General features: G+C 45.1%; 1 protein-coding gene across 1 annotated transcript; it reads left to right on the top strand.

Moving 5' to 3' along the window:
* The first annotated feature begins 1,683 nt into the window (after positions 1-1,683).
* LOC138915149 (GTPase IMAP family member 4-like) lies at positions 1,684-6,454 on the top strand. The gene is made up of 2 exons (XM_070266058.1): positions 1,684-1,815; positions 4,676-6,454. The coding sequence occupies exons 1-2, from the start codon at positions 1,758-1,760 to the stop codon at positions 5,605-5,607; spliced, it is 990 nt and encodes a 329-aa protein (XP_070122159.1). The 5' UTR covers positions 1,684-1,757; the 3' UTR covers positions 5,608-6,454.
* Positions 6,455-21,109: the final 14,655 nt, after the last annotated feature.

The raw sequence follows: 21,109 nt of genomic DNA, 5'->3' as shown, positions 1-21,109 counted from the left end.
TCCTGTTTAATGAATCTTTGTTTAACCCAGTATCACCAAGATTTTCTTTTATATTTTTCTCTGGGAGTAGAATTGTGTTAGCTCTTACGTGTAGGTTTAAGTCCATTTGGATCTAATTTTTATGTGTGATGTGAGGAAAGGATTCAGGTTTATTATTGTCTACACAGATATCTAGCGATTTCAACACAATTTGTTGAAACAACTATCTTTTCTCAATTGTGTTACTTTGGCACCTTTGCTGTAAATCAATTGATTTAAATATGGGTGTGTTTCTGGGCCGTCTATTCTTTTCCATTGATCTCTGTGTTATCCCTTCACCCACAGAACATCATCTAGATTATTACAGCTTTACAGTAAATCTTGATATGAGGTATTGTAAGTCCTCCATTTCCTTCTTCTTTTTGAAATTGTTTTGCCTATTCCATGTCATCTGCCTTTCCGTGCAAATTTTCTTTTTCTTTTTTTCTTTTTTATTGAGGAAGATTAGCCCTAAGCTAAGTGGAGAGGGGACCGCTCCCCTGGGTCTGTATCTACCCTCCTGGCCGACTTACTCTCAGAATCTATTTCCTGTTGGTTCCTGTTCCCCGTCTTTGCTGATTTTAGGCTGTAATCTGTTTTCAAGGCTGAGACTCACAAATGGATGCCTCTTGCAGGGTCACTGCTCAGAGGATACTTGTACAAATAAATGATTCCTTTGACCATTTATAGAATTTATAAGCAAATGTGAAGCTTTCAGGGATCGAGATGGGTGAGTGGGTGAGCTGTGTGGGGAAGTTGGAGTGGTCCTCCCTGGAGAAGTGTCAGAGGGCTGAGGGCTGAGTGCTGAGCAGGAGTGTGCTGGCACTGGCTTGGAGCAGGAGTGCTCCCGGGGGAGGGAGCAGGGCCGCAGGGGTCTGGAAGTTGGAAGGAGCTTGGGGAGCAATGAGGAGGCCAGTGTGGTGATAAAGCCTTTTGAGAGAGAGTAATTGATCACGCAGGGTCTTAGGACCATCCAAGGACTTTCAACTCCTTTTTTTAAAAAGCAATAGAAAGCCATTAAAGAATTTAAACAAGAAAAGGAATCAAATTTTAGTTCTAAAAAGGCATCTGATCATAGAATAGAAAAGAGATTGAAGATGAGATGATCAGTTAGGAGCCTGTTACATTGCAAACAAATGACAGTGGGTTGGATTAACATGAAGATGAAGAGTAAAGGATAATTTTGCATTCTTTGGATGTAGAAGCAATAGGATTTGGTGCTAGATGGATGAGCAGGTAAAGACAGAAGAGTTGTAGGTGACCCCAAGATTCTGCCTGAGCCACTGGCTGAATGGTGATGCTGTTTGAAATGGGCAGTGATGAAGGTGGAGGTGGAGGTCAAGGGTTCCGTTTCTGCTGAGCTCTGTTTGAGATGCATGTGGAATTGCCAAATGGAGAAGCTGCATGAGGTATAAAGGTTCAGAGCTCTGAGGAGAGTCTAGGCTACAGGCCACGTATAAATGGCGTTCAAAGCAGTAATTCACTGAATAGAGTGGGGGAAGGGCATGCACAGCCAGTGCTGAGGAAGCACGTGAAGCATTTATGTTTGTGTAAAGAAAGAGGAACAATCTGAAAATGGAGAGTTGAGGAGACATCTTGGGAAGTAGGGGCAAGAAATCTAGTAGCAAGTTTATGGAAAAAAGAAACTGTTGGCTACAGGAGGTTGCGGTTTCCAGTCACTCTCCGTTTCCCTAAAATGACATAGTTATGTTTCTTTATCTACAGGAATTCAAACTACAATGGCAGCCCGATACCACAGCTCATGTTCCAACCCCAGTGAATCCAGGAGCTGCCGTGGTGAGAGGGTGCCCTGGCTCCCCAGGCCAGGAGGGTTCCTGTCTGAGCAAGAGCAAACCATTTCCAGCCTCCTCTCTCATTTTCTCTTCGTTCGCCCTGCTCTGTCATTTCTCCCTCGACCCTCTATGCTTTCTCCTCATGATGCAGTAGAACAGTGAAGAAGAAGAGAGGTAGAACTATCTGGACTGATCCCAGGCTCGATGAGGGTTCTGATGTCCTACTTCCCACTATGTGGACACACCAAGCCAGGTGGAGCCTCTCTGGTTGATTTTCTGCCCCTCTCTTCAGGCTGGGAGAGGACTGGGAAGGAGGAACGTGGGAGTAATTGATTCCTCATTCAGGTCCCTAATTTGCCTGCTTCTAGTGGCCTCACTATAACCAACAAGTTCAACAGACAACCTCATCCAGTTCTGTCACATAACCTCCTTCTACTCCCTTAGCCATGGAAAGCGACCACAATAGTTGAGCTTTTGCTGGTTTAGCAAACCACCCCACAATTAAGTCACGGAAAACATCAACCGTTTAGTTGGCTCTCTATTTTGTGGGTTAACTGGGCAGTTCTTGGGTCTGGGTCAACTTGGCTTAGCCAGACTCGCTCATATACCTGTGGTAAGCTAGTGGTTCAGGATGCAACTGGATAATTTTTCACAGCCTCATGGGCATGTTTGGTAGTTAGCAGGCTCTTGGGTGGGCCAGGGTGACAGAGATAAGTGGACCTTGTTTCTCTCATCATCAATGAGGCTAGTCCAGGCCTCTTCATGGGGCAGTTGCAGAGTTCTGAAGAACAAAGGGAAGGCACGCCAGAACGCATCAGCACTTTTGAAGTCTCTGCTTACATCACCTTTTTACTTTCCTATTGTCCAAAACAAATCACAGCCCAGGCAGATTCAAAGGCTGGAGAAATATGCTCAGCATTGTGATGGGAGGAGCTGCAAATCCACATCCCAGAGAAGCATGTGTACAGAGAGATGGGCATCATTCAGGGCCATATCTGCAATCTATCGCATAGATCGTCATCCACATGCTGCCCACATTGGCAAATTGTTGCAGTGTTGGAACTGGCCTTTGGTGCCCTTTGTTTCACCTCTCATGATTTTCCTACTCCCTCTCTCTATAGCCAACCAGAGCCCTCAGCACAGCCTTAGGTTGGAGTCTTCTATGGTGATGATAACCAAATAATAATCTGAAGTCCTGCCCACATTTTTCCTTAGATAATCTTAGCCATCCTGCATGCAATATTCTCAGCTGCTGGAAATTTACTTCTCTCACTCCAGGATTCTGGCTGTCAAATGTGGGAAATTCTACTTTAGGGATGGTTTTGTGAATCTCTGGATTAGCTAAAACCTCAGCATAAAGTGTGTAGGGATGGGGATTAGCTACAGATTTTGCGGAAGCCAGAGTGGCAGTTTCTGCAACATCTCTCTTCTGTTTGTTTGATATTTTTAAAAGATTGCTCCAATTACAGAATAGACTAAGGGGGCAACAAGGAAGTAGAGAGACTGGTTAGGAGACAACTGAGGCATGGGTGGTGATGGTAGCTGGGGCTAGAATGATGGTCTTCAAGATGGAGAGGAGATGGACGGAGCCAAGGGAACTTACTAATGGGTTGGGAATGGAAAATAAAGGAAAGAGAGGAATCAAGAGCCATTCCTAGATTTTCGGTCTGAGGAAGTGAGTGAATGTTGAAGTATCTCGAAAAATCAAAATGGAGTTAATAACATTGTCTGTAATGTTGTGATATGATAATGTATGCATTTCCTCCAAGCAGAAATCAATGGTTGTAACACAGGATTCCTTATGCAGGAACCAATCTTACTCTAGGGCTACACTGGGACGGTCTACCTTCTTGGAGAAACAGGCTCTCAAATGCATTCATCAGTTGCCTTCCGTCTGCTCCCAGTCTGTGCTTAACAAATCCCCAGACTCCAACTCTATAGCCACATTAAAGAGCTATGCGGAGAATTACCGAATACAAATACAGAGAAAGCCATAGAGATTATTTGTTGTCTGACTCAAGGCACAATTATTTGGGAGACATAGTTTCAGTTGACATGTTATGCTGCTCTGAAATTAACTTTCAACTTCCCCAGAAAGTGGAATATGCTTAACCAATGAAACTAAGAAAGTATAACTCTACTGATGTTAATCGGTATGGGTTTTTTTCCATTTGTTAACTATCAAAGGATTTTATAGTAACTCCAGAGAACTGTCATGTATTTGCTGGCTATAATTCTTCCACCTCTTAATTTAAATATAAAAGCTTCACTAAATTTCTATTGATATATCTAGCATTGCCTCTTCCTGATTTGCTAAAGCTAAAGTCGTTAACTTTCGATGTTCGGTGTTTTGTTCTCCTGTGGGTCATAATCCTTGAAAAAATGGTTGCATGTGTGAAATATAACGGGACGATGGGCTGGATACCCACCTACCTGACTTCTTAATGGGAAGAAGAAAAGTCCCATTTTGGATAGAAATTGGGGGGAAAATAATCTCCCACTGCGATGTCCCCAAGTCAGATTTCGTGTTGCTTCCTGCATTATCTTACGAGGAACAGCTACCAGCAGCAGCTCAGAGTTCACTTCTTGAGCCATCCTGTTCCCTCCTCTGTGGGCCACTTAACTAAAAAAGTCAGAGTAAGAACCTCAAAGGAATCCTGAAAAGTCCTTGGGCCTTCCCTAAGCATTGCAAGAGGAACATCAGGCCCACAGGACTTTCTCTAGTCTTCCTGTGAGTGCACACATAACTGAAGAGAGAGGATGCTAGTGGGCAATAGTGGAGGGTGCCCGTGGGTGGGGGTCCTGGGGGGGAAACAGCTGGAGGTGGATCCTAACACTGCGGCTTTTGTTCCCTGTTGTCTTAGGGCTTGGAGACCAAAACCCCAGAGATTTGCAACTGAGACTTGTCTTAGTGGGTAAGACTGGAGCAGGAAAAAGTTCAACAGGGAACAGCATCCTTGGTAAGAAAGTGTTTAATTTCGGCCTTGCAGCAAAATCCATCACCAAGTCCTGCGAGAAAGGGAGCAGCATGTGGCACGGGAAAACAATTGTCGTTGTGGATACGCCTGGCGTTTTTGACACCGAGGTACAGGATGCTGACACCTGCAAAGAGATTGCTCGCTGCATCCTCCTGACCTCCCCGGGGCCTCATGCTCTGCTCCTGGTGGTCTCGCTGGGCCGTTACACGCAGGAAGAGCAGAAGGCCACTGAGAAGATCCTGAAAATGTTTGGACACAAAGCTAGGAGATACATGATTCTCTTATTCACCCGGAAAGATGACTTGGAAGGGACCCACTTCCGCGATTACCTAAAGGTAGCTCCAAAAGTCATTCAAGAGCTGATGAAGGAGTTTGGCGATCGCTACTGTTTGTTCAACAATAAGGCGACGGGAGCTGAGCAAGAGGCCCAGAGGGCACAACTGCTGGCCTTGGTTGAGCACGTGGTGATGCAGAATGAGGGAGGATGCTACACTAATGAGATGTACCAAAGAGCAGAGGAGGAGATTCAGAAACAAATCGAAGTGTTGCATGAACGTTACAGAGCAGAGCTGGAGAGAGAGAAAGCGCTGATAAGAGAGGAGTACGAAGAGAAAATCAGAAAGCTGGAGGATGAGCTGGAGCAGCAGAAGAAAATGGCACAAATGGAGAGGGAGTTAGCTGAAAGGGAGATTGTCTGTGCCTCAAGGCAGCGAAATGCCAGAGAAGAGGTTGAGAGTCAGAATGCGATCCTTGAATTAATCTTTGGAGCACTGAAGATTGCTTCCTTTGTCATCTCCCGGCTGTTTAGGGAAGATTAAGCTTAATGAAAATCTGTCGATACTTCTTGCATATGTTCAGGTGGCCCTGCCACTCATTCCCCAAAGTCAGAGCACGCTGGTCTCTGTCTCTCAGGACTCAGGAGTGCAGTGAAGTTCGCTGTTGGCAGTTGGTAGATGTTGAATCGATTTAACAGGGAGGGACAAATTCTCAATTTGTGAAACTCCAAAGCAGAAAGTATTGATGCTCCCTACCTTGTGAATTCTTTCCCAGAGACATGGAGAAAAGGAATGCAGGAGACCAGAGAAGATGACCTCGAGCTCTCTCTGCTCATCCCTAGTAAAGATTTCTCTCTAGATTCTTTCCAGACTGGCAGACAGTCACGCCCTGGGGCTTTTCTCACTTACTTTCCCTTTAGGAGGACAGTGAGTGAGCAAAAGCAGTGCTCTGCGGTACTCACCCATGGAGATGCTTAGAGAATTCTTTCTCCATGCATGTAAATGTATTTAATTCCGTTTTCACAGAAGGGCTCAATTTGTTCCTTATTGTCTCCCCATTGAAGTGTCGATGAAGAGTTCCTGGAAGATGGATCTCTCAGAACTCAATTAGGTGAAATGCCAGAAAGTGAGAAAGACAGAGACTCAACAGATAGGACAAGAATGTTTGGTGCATTTGGATGCATCTGTAGAAACTCTGACCAACCTCAAAGTGACCAATTTGCTGAATAACCAGTCCTCTCCTTTTCTGTGAAACTAACTGCTGCACCCCCACCTCCATAACCCCACAGCTTGAGTACTTACTGCTTGGCGGGTCACCTTCACTCTGCTGCTCCCACCCAGTTGAGTTATTTGCTTATTATTACTATAATAAAGCTTTTCTGTTCTCTCATATTTGTGCACAATTGGAATCTCTTTTTTTTTTTAATACCACTATTCTGCTACTTCTTCTAAGAACACGGGGATGAATTTCACTTTTTCATAAAAGTTCCAGAGGATTTTCGAGCTAGTTTTGGTCTACCCTCCAGACATCTCTCCTCCTTTTCCCTGGAAGATTGGAACCACGTTCTCAACCCTTCTGCCAGTCAAAGACCACATTCTCTTTGGTTTCGTTCATTATGTGCTGATAGAAATTATGTGTAACCAAGGTTTCTGAGACCTGAGTGGTTTTCCTGGGGCAAAAATTCCCTTGAATATTTGGACAACAAGAGTTGAAGTCCCTGTCCCTTTGTTACTTTTCCACGGGGTACCCCTCACCTGATAACTTCTAGGATTTCCCAAAGCACATTTCCATGTTCTACCAACATGTCCTGGTGGGTATATGTGGCTTATGCCAACTTGAAATTGGCTTGTCCATGCTCCAAGCCATTTGCTCAGAATAGGACATAGACCTCTCCCTTATTTCTCCAAAACAAAAATGAGTTTGTTCACTTAATAAAAGTTAGCAAAGGCTCAAGGGTAAGAGAAGGACTACAAAGAGATGCTCCCAATTCCTTTAGAAATAGTTCCTCTGAGTGAGATAGATTTGGTTTCACTCTTCAGAATGTGGGTGCATTTTGTGTCTGTTGTTTTCATCATTGGAGTATTAGCCAAAGTTGGGGGATACAAATCTAACATCCTATTGCAATAGAATCTTCTATAAGCAAATATATAACCAAAGGGCCATATATGCCTCCCAAGAAAAAGTAAATACAATTTTAATCTGAAAAAAAAGTGTTTAACTGCAGTGGTACTTTCTGTGTCAATGCATTCAATTATTCTTACCCTTGCATTCAGGTTTATGTTGTAGATGAGGCAGAAAAAAAAAAAAAAAAAAGGTTCTGCTCTTGAGAATCGGCCAGGAGACGAGATGCCCATGTGAAATACCCTGAGAGCATTGTTGCCCATCTGTCTCTCAGAGCAGAAGGTCCTTGATAAATACTACTCATTGTGATGAATACAAAGGAGGCAGGTGGCATGTGTCCTTCTCTCAAGAGTCTGGGAGTCTATACCTCTTCATCCATTCCTTATCATTCATTGATTGTTTGCACTTCATGGTAGATTTTATACCAGAGGCTGAGAATCTAGAGACAAGTGAAGCCAAGTCCCTTTTGAGACTGGCTTCATTCACTTAGCATAATCATTTTGGAGAATCATCCAAGTTGTCTGTATGAATAGCTTGTTCTCTTTTATGCTGAGTATTATTCCATCTTAGGGGTGTACCACAGTTTATCACTTCTTATTCTTATGCTTCTAATTGATTTTTCTTGTCTAATTCCATTGGCTAAGACCTCCATTATAATATTGAACATTAGTGTATGGGCATGCTTGCTTTGTTCCTGGATATGGCTTCAGTGTTTCTCAGTTAAGTAAGTGAGATACTTGACTACAGTAGTATATAAGATGTATTTGTGTGTGTGTATATGTGTGTGTATAATCCTATTAAGCAGGTATCCCCCAATCACTATTTTCTTGAGAGTTTTTATCATGAATGACTATTGAATGTCGTCAAAGCCTTTTTAAAAATCGTCTATGGGAATAACTTGTGATTCTTTTTCCTTAAATCTTTTCACAATGTCGACGAAAATAATCCATAACCAATCTATAAATGAAAATTTGGGAGAGTTTATTCTGAGCTAAAATGTGAGGACCATGACCTGGGGCCTTTCTTCCAGAAGGAAGAAAGGGCACCGAAGAAGCGGGGTGCACAGAGTGGTTATATACTATACCCCCAAAGAGGATGTTTCACATATGATTGAAATGTCCCTTTTACAGTAGTCACGAGACTGCTCTGTCGGCACAGCGATTGATGGACACAGCAGGTAGGTCTGCTGTCTCGGTGAACACAACAGGGTGGCAGGTCTGTTGTCTTGAGCTGAGTGGTCACAGGTGAGCTGGGTGGTCAAAGGTGAGTGCAGCAATCAGTTCCTAGCCTAAGGAAAGATGCTTATCCCTAAGGAAATGCCAATGTGGGGGGAAGTTGCACCTTTATCTTAAGGGCATTTGTTCTTGCCATAGTAAATGTTTAAAGCAGATATACAATGCATGCTCAATGGCCACAGTCAGGCCCTTTTTGGAAAAAACAAAGTCAGGCCGAATTAGGTTTACACCAAATGTCTTCCTCATATACTCCAATAGATCCTATTGCTTGCCATTTCTATTTGTCAACAAGATGAATGATATTAATAGATTTCCAAATATTGAATCAATTTTTCATTTCTGTTTTAAATTCCACTTGGTCATAATACATCACATTCTTAATGTGATGTTGGAATATCCTTGCTAATATTTTATTTAGTATTTTTGTATTGATATTCATAAAAGATCTTGGTCTTGTCGACATAAATAATCCATGAACAATCCATAAATCAAAATTGGGGAGAGTTTATTATGAGCGAACCCTGAGGACCACACAACTGGGAGAGTCCTTTCACAAAGGAATGGAGCACTCCAAAGAAGTGGGGGTGTTCAGGGTGGTTGTATACCATCAAAGAGCATGTACCACATGTGATTGGAATGTCCCTTTTACAATAGTCACGAGATGGCTTTGCTGGCACAGCAAGTTGGTGAATGCAGCAGGTTGGTGGTTGCAAGGTAGGTGGTCACAAGGTGAGCACAGCAGGTCAGCAATCCATCCTTAGTTTAGGGAGAGATGCTCATCCTCAGGGAAATGCTGATGTGGGGGAAGTTACATCCTTATCTTTAAGGGCATTGTTCTTGTCTTTGGGTCACAGTAAATACTTAAAGCAGATACAGGCCATGTCAGGCCCTTTTGGAAAAACAAGGTCAGGCCAGCTCTGTTTTAACCCCAATGGCTTCCTCATATACTTCAATACATCCTATTGCTTGTCATTTGTTTATCAGTCTATAGTTTCACCTCTTTGTCCTGTCTGTACCAGGCTTAGGTATCAATATTATATTTGTTTTGAAAAAGCAATTCAGAAATTTCCCTTCATTTCAATGCATTGGAACTGTCTCGACTTTAAAGATTTGGAAGAATTTTCACGCAAAACAATCTGGCCCTGGTGCTTACTTTGTGTTGTGGTTTGTTAATAGCTTTGTCCATTTCTTCCATCTAAATTGGTCTATTTAAATTTTCTTTCTGTAATGGAGACAACTTTTGTTATCAGTATTTCCCTTGGAAATTATCCATTTCATCTAGGTTTTCAAATTTATTTGCAAAGGGCTTTTAAATTTTTAAAATTTCTTCTACTTCAATAGTTATTTCCTCTTGTCATTTTGAAAATTTTATCTGTGCTCTTTTCTCTTTTTTTATTTTTATTTTTTGAGGAAGATTAGCCCTGAGCTAACATTCCCTGTCAATCCTCCTCTTTTTCCTCCCTGATCTAGCATCTGTGACCATCTTCCTCTTCCTCTACTTTAAATGCGGGACACCTGCCACAGCATGGCTTGACAAGCAGTGCACAGGTCCACACCCAGGATCCGAACCGGCTAACCCCAGGCTTCTGAAGCAGAACATGCGAACTTACCTGCAGCACCACCGGGCTGGCCCCTTTTCTCTTTTATTCTTGAGCGAGTTACTTAGCACTTTGTCTATTTTAATTTTTTCAACAAATCAGGATTTTGAATTATTAGTTATCTGATGTTCTTTATTCTCTACTACACTAGTTATTGTTTTCTATATTTTTGCTTTCTCTTGGTTTACTTTATTGTACTTTTTTCTAGTGAGAAAAAGTTTTTGAAGTGAGAATTTAATTATTTTCACTGAAAAAGTCTTTGGTGCAGTGCATTTTCCTGTTATCATCTCTTTAAAAGAATTCCATAGCTTCTGATATTTAGTGTTTTCACTACTAAGACTTCTAAGAAATTCTAAAGTCTCAGTTTGTATTTTTCTTTTCAACAAGAGCTGTTTAATAGAAAGCATTTTATTTTCCAGATCGAAGGACTATTTTTCAGAAGTAATTTCTGGTTTTATTGCATTGTGATCAGAAAGTGTTGTTTGTAATATTTTTATTTTATAGAACTCACTGACATTTGCTAATGTTTATTAATATATGATCAATTTTGGTGAATGTTCCATGTGCATATGCAAAAAAGATGTATTCTCTGTTATCGTTGCAAAGAGAGTGTGTTCTCTCTATGTCTGTGAGATCTACTTTCTTCGTTATGCTGTTTAATTCTCTGTCTCCCTTCTTATTTTTTGTCTACTTGATTTGACTCGTACTGATAACAGTGCATTGAAGTCTCCTATTATTAGGGCATTTTAGTCCACATCTCCTTGCATTTCCCGTACTTTTTGCTTCATAAACACGGTTGCTGTTATGTGACGCGTACTTTCTTAAGCATTATATCTCTGATAGAGGATTTATGAGAGAGCATAATGCGACAGAGACGTTATAACTCTATTTTTCATTCCTTTTGATGTCATAGCCGCCTTTGTAGGAAAGTGCTTTGAAGAAGCCTGTGGAAATGAGTCCCCTGAGGCTGTAAGTCACTGCTTCTTGTGGAACAATTTGGAATTCCTGGAAACAGCCTGCACAGCAAAATCGAACATACACTACATTGAGGGCACAGAGAGAAAACGTAAATTTGTAATTTGTCTGTGATTTTATAATCTTTCCTAGCTCCCATCCATCATTTCTAGGGAACAAATAGAACTAAACATTCCCTCTTGTTTAAACTGGTCCCACTGATCCGTTAAGAAGCCCCTTTTGAAGGTGTTCAGCTCTCTATTTAGGTGACTTAGAGAGCCCAGCCCCCACCATGGTGATTCTGTCCTTCAGTGGGGGATGGATGCCTTACGTGACATTGTGGTTTGTGGAGAAAGATGGGGTCCCCAGGCCTCAGCCCCTGCTCCTCTACTGCTGGGTGATGTCCCTAGTCTGTCAGGTCTCTGAAGTCCTGCTGGCCCCTGTCAAGGCAGTCCACAAGCCGGTGTAACCCAGAGTGAATTTCCCAGTTCAGGCAGTGCCCCTGGGGTGCTCCTTTGCTGAGCTCAGCACAACTCAGCTGCTGTTGGTCTAAAATTCCCTATGGCTGGTCGGGCTGCACCTCTCATGAGTCCTGTAACATCAGCTAGAGAGTGTGTTTGGCTGCACGTCAGAGAAACTTCCCTGCAGCGGCTCAACAAACGAAGGATTCAATTCTGATATAACAAGGAGTTACAGGTGGCGAGTCCAGAGCTGACGTAATTGTGCAAAGAACTTTTTTTTTCTCCCTACCTGCGCCACCATCCTTTGCAAATGACTTTTGTCCTCCAAGTGGCAAGATGGACCCTTCTCCTTTAGCCTCGTGTCTGAATTGCAGGCAGAAAGAAGATAGAAACTATAAGGAAGACAGAATGGCTCTTAAAACACAAAAGCAAAGTCAACCCAGACATGCCCACAGGACGTCTGCTTACATCTCTTCGTCATGTGGTTACGACAAATGCAAGAAACGTTGTGCGATTTAGTGTTTCACATGGGCACATGGGTCTTACAAGGCGAACTGTCGTTTTCTCAGTGAGCAAGAAGGGGCAAGTGGCTAGTAAGCAGGTGACTAGCAGCGTGTGCCATATACAGCGTGGATGAGTGTGCTCTCCACCTCGCTCTGTGGTGACCTCACTCTCACACCCATGGGAAATTCCTATGACAGTCTCCCAACCAAATTTTCACATAATTCTCATCTCCTGTTCATTTTACACACGAACCAAGGAAAGGACAAGAAAATAAAACGTCAAGCTTGAGTGTGGTCTCTAAAATAGCACAGAGGCTTGCAATAGACCAAACATCCTACAGATCAACTTTAGATAAACTATTAAGAATCAAATACCAGAGGGGCCAGCCCGGTGGTGTAGTGGTTAAATTTGTGCATTGTGCTTTGGCGGCCCACAGTTGGCAGGTCCAAATCCTGGGTGTGAACCTACATACCACTTATCAAGCCATGCTGTGGCAGGTATCCCACATATAAAATAGAGGAAGATGGGCATGGATATCAGCTCAGGGCCAAAAAGAGGAAGATTTGGGCTACAGATGTTAGCTCAGAGCCAATCTTCCTCACCAGAAAAAAAAAAATGCAACTGAAACCGGATAGAAACTGAAGTGATTCAATCCTGGGAGCAAGGACCACATAGGGTGACACCCATGTTTAATACGCTTTTCCTCTGAGGGCACTCCCCAGGCCACAGCTCAAGGAGTAACTAGAATGCAATTATCTAATATGCTTTTTGATTTCTGAACCTGGAAAGATAAAATTTAGGACACACATCTGATTGCTTTATTCTTCTGCCTTTCTCTCTGTTTCTTCCCCTTGTAAGATGAAGAGGTGTCCGCATCTCTTATTATCTGGACTTCTACTGTATAAAATGTTGTTGCCTAGTGACTACACCAGGGACTTTTATGCAAATTGGAGATGTGATAGAATATAGAGGATCCATTCTAAAGGAAATGCCCAGTCTTACAAGGCTGTCATCTTTTGACAAAACTCTATTAATATTCTCTTAATATTAGAAGCTGATTAGTCAGGTTTTTCTCTGTATTTTGTGAAGCATTAGCGTGTATCAGGGCCCCCCAGAAGGCTTGTTCCAATACAAAGTTTCTGATCCAGTGGGCGTGGGGTGAACCTGAGAGTCTGCATTCCTAACAAGCTCCCAGGTGCTGCTGATGCTACTGGCCCAGGACCGTCCTTTGAGAGTCGCTGCACAGGAGCAAATGTCCTGTGTTTGAAAAGGAAAAGGGACAGTGACCTCAATACTGGTCCAGGCATTTCCCCCACTCCAAATGCTACAAGTGGATCCGGGGCTCCAAACACCCTTTTCCCCTCCAGGATTCTGAAGGAAAGTATGCACACAAAGAACTGAATCAAATAAGGCAAAACACCATATTTCTACCATAAGGCCAGCTCTCCCCAATAAAGATGAAGCACAGACCAGAGGCCAAAGTTCGATGTCTTCATTTTTCTCCCTGAAAGGAAGAGAGCTAGTTGCACATGGTGGGGCCACCCGACAACCAGAGGCACCGTCTGGGAGGATGGAGCCGAAAGAGTAAGACTTAGCTGGACCTGCCCGAAGGAGAACATCGTTGATCAGCCTGTAGAATGAAACCAGGAACTGAAAGAGCAGGTCACATCTGGTCACAACTGCCCAAAAGGAGAGAGGACAGTCTGTTTCCCGTTTCTTGCTTTTGGGGTTTTTTTCTTTGGACGATAAAGCCAGATGCCCTTCTGTTTCATTTTTGAAAAGTGAAAATAATAGTGGGAAGTGGTCTAACGGAGGTCAGGCTCTCCTAACATCCTCACATCCCGAAACAGGTCAACCCCTCTGCCTTCCGTGAGGGAGAGGATTTACGAGGCAGCGACCCAGAGCTCCTCCCTCCTGGGTGCTGGAGGGATGAGCACCTCTTCCTTCCAAGCCAGAGGGACGACAGGCAACTTGGCGTAGCACTGCCAAGGGCTGCCTGTGGGACCCCTGCCTGTGACTTTCAAAGTCTCTGATGAAGATGCTAACGCCTACAAAATGCTTCATATAAGTTGTTAGTGTGGAAATCAGCTAAAGAACTGAATTTCAAATCTACCAGAAATGACTTGAGCCAAGTCTCACCAAATCTCCAAGGGGTAGGGTGAAAAAATACCTAGTGAGAGCCTCGTATGTGCCAGGAACTTGGTGCACAACAGTGAACGAGGAAGAGCTCACTGCCACCCACTCCCGTGGCCCTGTGTGTTAGTACACTGAGACAACGAGTAATTGAAATACAAGATGATAAAGCAATACTTTGTCCCAGGCAGACCCAGGATCTAATAGGCCGAACTCCTATTTGACATCTTGGAGGAGAGAGGACACATTTCCACAAGAAAGTCAGATATAGGACGAATACTCACATATGAATGATTCAACTCTTCTGAATCCTGTTATAAACATGGCACCCCTGGTGGTCCCTCTATGCTCTCTGCATCCCAGAGAAGGAGGCTGGAACAATGCTCCTCATCCTCCCTTTCCAGATAGGTTGGGTTAGAGGCTGTGGATGAGAGGCGATCCCGTGAGGTTTGGAGCGTGGACGAGGAGGACGATTGGCAGCTATTGCAAGTGGACGGCAGTGGTGTTTCACAGCTGATGGCTCTTGAAAACCACTCAGTTCCGCGCACCAGTTAGTCTCCCAGGCCCCAGCGTTCCCAGCCCTCCCAGGCTTGGGCAGGCCTCTCAGTCCCCAGGTTAAAAGCATATCCTAGTGTTAATACCTACATTGGATCAGTTTTCCTAATCAAGTACTCTGTATAACTGGACGGAGATGAAATGTTTCTGGAAACAACTGAGGCAAAATAAAGGCAGGATGCAGAAGTGGCCACGAGTCGTTCTGGGACAGAGAGAGTGAGAGCTGGACTGGAGTCTTCCGCAGGCACTGCCATCGCAGGTGCTTTGTGCCGAGTTTCTCCCGCACTTCTCATCCGGCAGCTTGAAAAGCTTTAAAAGTATCTATCCCACTAATGTGATATTTTTGCCCCGAGTTTACAACACCTCTTCATAGCTTTGGGAACGCTGTAAGACACACTCAAAGTGTCATTTGGGCAGTGTCTTACATCACACTTCCCACAGGGCTCTGGAGAGGAATATCTGCAAATTGTCACATTTTAAGTCAATTGATCTTTGATGTTCTTACAAAGGTCTTGTCTTCTATGGGCAACTGTTTGGCTCCTTAATGGAAGGTCGTTCACATTTTATATACTTTAAAATGTTTAATCTTAAATTTTTCCAACAAAACTTCCATAACCAAAGTAGTGATTTCTTTTCCATCTCTGCAACTAAAAGTGTTTTGCTTTTTTGTGCCATAATCCAAGCTATTTTAAAGCTGGTCTGAGCTACAAGCTCAGATCCTATCCACAGTTGAAATAAAGGATTGCTTTTGAATTCTGCTAGCAGCCATTTTCTGGGTGCTGACCCTGGAGAGCTGCCAGACTGCAGCCGATGGCAAGAGATCGACTTGGAGCTGAGCCACTGAGATTCTGGGAGTGTTTGTTACTGCACGTGATCTGGCCTAACCTGACTCACATGGAACGGAAATCTCATGTTTGATCTTTCTGCTGACTCTCACTTTTGGCGATTTCTTTTCTGAAGGAATCTTCACCATCTTTGACTGTGAACTCAAATGTGGAAATCCTAAGGACTGAAATAAAGGCAGTTTTACTCCAGAGAGGGTTTGTGTGGACTTTGATCAGGGACTGAGAAGGGGGTGTTGGTGCCACTGACCTGAGACCACGTTAGCCCCCTTCGGGTGTCTCTGACTTAACCAGAAACCCCCAGTCTATAGTTCACTTTACAACCGAGTCGAGACGCAGGCTTCAAATGTAGGGCTGATACCTTCGTGTTCTCAGAGCAGCCAACCTGCCCTTCGAGTTTATAGCTCACAGCTCCCATTTCAGTTTAAGATTTTGTTGTTGTTACTTGTTTTGGTTTTGCTCACACAGCGTCAAACCTCACTTCTTGCATGGCAAATACGGTCGTGTGCTGTGTAACAATGTTTCAGCCAATGATGGATGCGCACACACCCTGGGGGTCCCAAAAGATTATAATAGAGCTGAAAACTTCTGAAAGGAATGACACCTCCTCAAGAAAAGCCTCAGGCAGGTCCCCCAGGAGCTGTTCCAGAAGAAGGCGTTGTTATCACAGGAGATGACAGCTGCATGAGCGTCACGGCCCCTGAAGACCTTCCGGTGCGACGAGATGTGGAGGTGAAGACAGGGGTATTGGTGGTCCCGAACTGCCAGCCCTGCAAGCTCCGTTCACGGCAAGCGCCCTACGCAGGTGCACCATTGTGTATCTTTCATGCTCTACTTTTACTGCGCCTTTTCTGTGTTTAGAGACGTTTACATACGCAAATACTTCCATTGTGTCCCCATGCCGACAGTATTGGGTACAGTAACACGCTGTGCAGGTCTGCAGCCTGGGAGCAGTAAGCTGGACAGTCTAGGTTTGCGTGTGCACTCTATGATGTGTGCACAACGACACAGTCACTCAATGACTCTTTCTCAGAACATATCCCCATTGTTAAGTGACACATGATGGTAATACAGTCTGTTGTTTCGTAGAGTGAGGGCCTCTCTGTGCTGATCTCTTAAACATAGCATCTCTGAGGACATCATAGAATGTAGCTCACAATCCCTTGCTTGTCCTGTTTCTTAAACCTTGACCAGAATCCCACCACACTGTCACCAGCGCCCTGGGTGCTTGTTGTCCCCCAGGATAGAAATCAAGAGCGATAACAAATGGGAGCAGAAAAGCAAGTTTGTTAGCTTGCACACAAGAGAAGCACAAGGGAGCCGGTGCGGAAAGGAAGGGGACAGGTGACCTGCTGGTTAGGGAGTGGGATTGTGGGGCTTTTTATCAGGCAAAGGCTGGGGAGGGGGGCCTTCTCACGGCATGTGCAGGTGGGATTTTTCTGGCGCTTGCATTCTTGTTCCACAGGCCCCCACAGGTGTTGCACGCATCGTTAGCATGCTAGCTCTCCACCCCTGGGTGTGACTTTTAGTCTGGTAATGGGGCTAAGGTCACCTTCAGCCAACTCCTGGGTGCTGGGGCACATGGGTAAGCCTGGAAAAGTCTGGGGGCTGTGGATGTCGGATCTTGGTGGTCTATCTGATTCTCTTAGCTTACCGCTTGGTTAGCGCCTTATCTTGTTAGGCCAGGGGCCTTGCGATGACCCTGTCTCGTTAGGCTGGCTCCTCTCTCAGTGTGGCCCCAAACTAACAGCCTGGGAAGCTGGGATATATGGTGGTCACTAATGGTGTCAGGCACGCTGTCCACCCTGCGAGGTGAGAAGCCAAACATTAGTCACAGTTGCAAAGAAAGAGCTTAATACAACGTATGGTTTCTGAAAAGGATGATGATTGGAAAGTTGCAGCTCACGTTTGGATAAAAGTTCCTCCAGGCACGGCTGTGAGTGCTTTCCGTCGTTAACTCATTTAAGGCTCACGGCCGCCCTCTGAGGAGGAGACTATTGCAGCTTCAGTGTTTACAGACAGAAACCGAGGCACAGAGAGCGAAGCTTCCTGTCCACAGTCCTGAACTGGGAATGGCCAAGCTGAGGTTTGCACTCAGCCAGTCCAGCTCCAGAGTCCAGGCTCTTAGCACTAAACACAAGTTCAGAAGATCCCACCGGGAGCGTCGTGTGGTCCAGGCAGCCTAGATAAGACAGAAAGAGGCGAGTCGCCCTGCTGTAGAACATTGCCACGGTCCACAGTCTCTGACGTCACAGCTGGAGTCCCTCCTCCCCAACACATATGCTCTTGACCCAAAACAACAGTCAAACGTGACTAAGGACAAGGCAGGGTCTTCAATTTGAGAACTGTAAAAATCCTTAATTTTTAAATGTTGTGTCTGATGTGGGTTAGCATTTCTTGTATAAACTTCCTTATCTGCTTCTCACATATTTACTGCTCACGTGTGAACATGCCCTGGCTGGTGTGCTGGTCCCAGGAGGAGGAGGACTGACATGGAACAGACCTACCCCAGCCAACCCACACGTGATGTGCTGGTTAATTTTGTGGGTCCACTTGGCTAGGCTTTGGTGCCCAGCTGAGGGGTCAAATAGCAGCCCACATGGTACTGTGAAGGTGCTGATTTATTTATTTTTCCAGCTTATTTAAGTATAATTGACAAATAAAATTGTAATATATTTAAAGTGATGATTCAATATGTGTATGCATTGTGAGATGTTAACACATCCATCACCACACAGAGTCACCTTTTTTTCTTTTTGGTGAGGACACTTAAGATCTAGTCTCATAGCAAATTTCAAGAATACAGCACAGTGTTGTTGCCTATGGTCTCCATGCTGCACGTTAGATCCTCAGAACCTACTCATCTTATAACTGAAGCTTTGTACCCTTTCACCAACCTCTCCCTAATGCCCCCAGCCCTCCAGGCTCTGGCACCCGCCATCCCGCTCTCTGTTTCTATGAGTTCCACTTTCATTTTTTTGGATTCTACATGTAACTGGTGTACCATGCAGTATTGTCTTTCTCTGTCTGCCTTATTTCACTTAACGTAATGCCCTCCAGGTTCATCTGTGTTTTCACAAATGGCAGGATTTCCTTCCTTTTTAAGGCTTAATAACCTTCCATTGTGTATATATACCACATTTTATTTATCAATTCCTCCATTGACAGACACTTAGGTTGTTTCCATATCTTGGCCATTGTGAATAATGCTGCAATGAACATGCGAGGGCAGGTGTCTCCGCAAGGTACTGATTTCATTTCCTTCGAAATCAGAAATACCCAGAAGTAGACTAGCTGCATCACATGGTAGTGCTATTTCCGTTTTGGGGGGACCTCCCTGCGGTCTCCCAGGGTGGCTGTACAATGTGCATTCCCACCAGCAGAGCCTGAGGGCTCCCTCTCTCCTCATCCTCTCCATCACCTGTTATCGCTTGTCTTTTTGGTGACAGCCCTTCGGACAGGTGGGAGGTGATACCTCACTGTGGTTCTGACTTGTGCTTCCCTGATGATTCGTGGTGCTGAGCACCTTTTCTTGTATTTATTGGCCATTCATGTGTCTTCTTTGGACAAATTTCGATTCAAGCATTTGCCCATTTTTCAATTAGGTTACTTGTTTTTTATTATTGAGTTATATGAGTTCCTGATGTATTTTGGGTGTTAACCTCTTATGAGATAAATGGTTTACAGATATTTTCTCCCATTTAGTAGGTTGCCTTTTCATTTTGGTGACGGTCTCCTTTGTCGTGCAGAAGCTTTTTAGTTTGGTATAGTTCCACTTGTTTATTTTTGCTTTTGTTGCCTTTGCTTTAGGTGTCAGATCCAAAAACTCATCACTAAGAGTGACGTCAAGCAGTTTTTCCCCATGTTTTCTTCTAGAATTTTTACAGTTTCTGATCTTATGTTTCAGCCTTTACTCCATTTGAGCTGATTTTTGTGTGTGCCTTGAGATAGGTGTCCAGTTTCGTTCTTTTGCATGTGGCTGTCCGGTTTTCCCACCATTTATTGAAGAGACTGTCCTTTCCCCTATGCTTTTGTTGAGAATTAGTTGACCACACGTGTGTGGTTTAGTCCTGGGCTCTTCGTTCTGTCCGCTGACCCGGATGACTGTGCCCACGTCACGCTGTTTGGAGTCAGATCGCTTTGTTATGCAGCTGAAGTCAGGAGGTGTGATGTGGCTTTGCCTTTCCCTGGCTTCTGTAGATTCATGTTGTTCTTTTGTTTGGAATGCATTCCCTTGTTTCTTCATTTTCCTTGACTCTGTTGTGGTTACCGCACATTTGACTACATAGCCACCACTCCCGGTCTTGACAGACTGACCTCATGGAGGAGACGAGCCTCACCATCCAGGCTGGCCTGAGCTCCTGGCTGCCTCTCAAACCTTCATGCTCTTCCAAACTGTTGTCTCTGTTCTCAGTGGCTCCCAGGAGATTAGGCTGTGCAGAGACCCGCCAGTGCCCCCGGGCCTGGGAAATGCCCACCCGCCTGTCCAGGCTCCCAAGGACTACGAATTGCCTGCCCCTTCAGCTGCCCAGTGCAGGCTAATTGGACACCGACCTTCAGGCAGCAGGTGGGAAAGTCAGGGCATTGGAAACACAGCCCGGCCCCTGTCAGGGGGACACCCTGGGTGCTGTGGCTGCTCCCTCTGTGCTGAGCCAGCAGGAATGGGCCCTGGGAGTGCTCGTGCTCCCCCACAGAGCAGCCCCTTTGTCCTCCGGGGTCCTGGGGAGCCTGTGAATGCCTAGCCCATCAGCTCACAGGGTGGGGCATTGGGAGCCCCCCTAGGGCAGCAGCTGTGGAAGGTGGGACGCGAGTGAGTGGACAGCTCCTTCTGTGGAGAGTGGAGATGACTAGGTTTGATTGCTGGAGTGCACCTGGGGGAGAAGGTAGGGGGCTTGCCCACCAGCTCCTTCAGGCTCCCAGGATGATGCGCCTCAGCTCCCAGACACAGGCTGGCTAGAAGCCTGACCTGTGGGCAGCAGGAGGAGAGCAGGAGGCAGATCCCTTGAGAGAGAAACTTTGAGACGGTGTTTTTGCCTGTTCCCTCTGCACTGAGCAGGGGGGCGGGGGCGGGGAGGTAGCTGCAGGAGGTGCTCTGAGCCGGGTGACTTGCGAGCCAGGCGCCCGGGTGCCAGCCGTCAAAGCTGGGGCGCTGCGTGGAGGGTCCCAGCTCTTCACTCCTAAGGGATAGACTTGCAGCAGGGGCTCCCTCCCGATTGTAAGGGTGGGGCTTGTGGTGAGTGGGTCTCAGCCGTTCCTTCCCATTTACGTGGGTACTTTCTCAGCTGCCAGGTGTGCAGGAGTCACTAAACTGGCTTCTGGATTTCTCTCAGAGAGCATTGAGCCATGTGGGGCTGTGCATTTGGTTCGTCTGTGGGAGCACGGGAGGTCGGGAGCCTCCGTCCCGCCATCTTGCTGATGCCCCTGTGAAGGTATCCGTTAGCTGTGATTCACATTGACAGCAGTGGACTTTGAGTAAAGCACATTATCCTCCATCTTGTGGGTCGGCCTCATCCAATTAGTCGTACGCCTTAAGAGAAAAGTCTCAAGGTTTTCAATTCCATGTCTGACAATTCCAACATCTGTGTCATATCTGCATTGCTTCTAATGTTTGCTTTGTGTCTTCAGACTTCTCTTGCCTTTT

Source organism: Equus caballus, chromosome 4 (assembly GCF_041296265.1).
Source record: "Equus caballus isolate H_3958 breed thoroughbred chromosome 4, TB-T2T, whole genome shotgun sequence".
Lineage (NCBI taxonomy): Eukaryota > Metazoa > Chordata > Mammalia > Perissodactyla > Equidae > Equus > Equus caballus.
This window is presented reverse-complemented; position numbering and strand designations above follow the sequence as displayed.

Coding starts and splice junctions, on each gene's coding strand:
- LOC138915149 (XM_070266058.1), top strand. CDS start 1,758: ATGGCAGCCCGATACCACAGCTCATGTTCCAACCCCAGTGAATCCAGG. Junction 1,816..4,675: donor TGAATCCAGGAGCTGCCGTG/GTGAGAGGGTGC, acceptor CTGTTGTCTTAG/GGCTTGGAGACCAAAACCCC.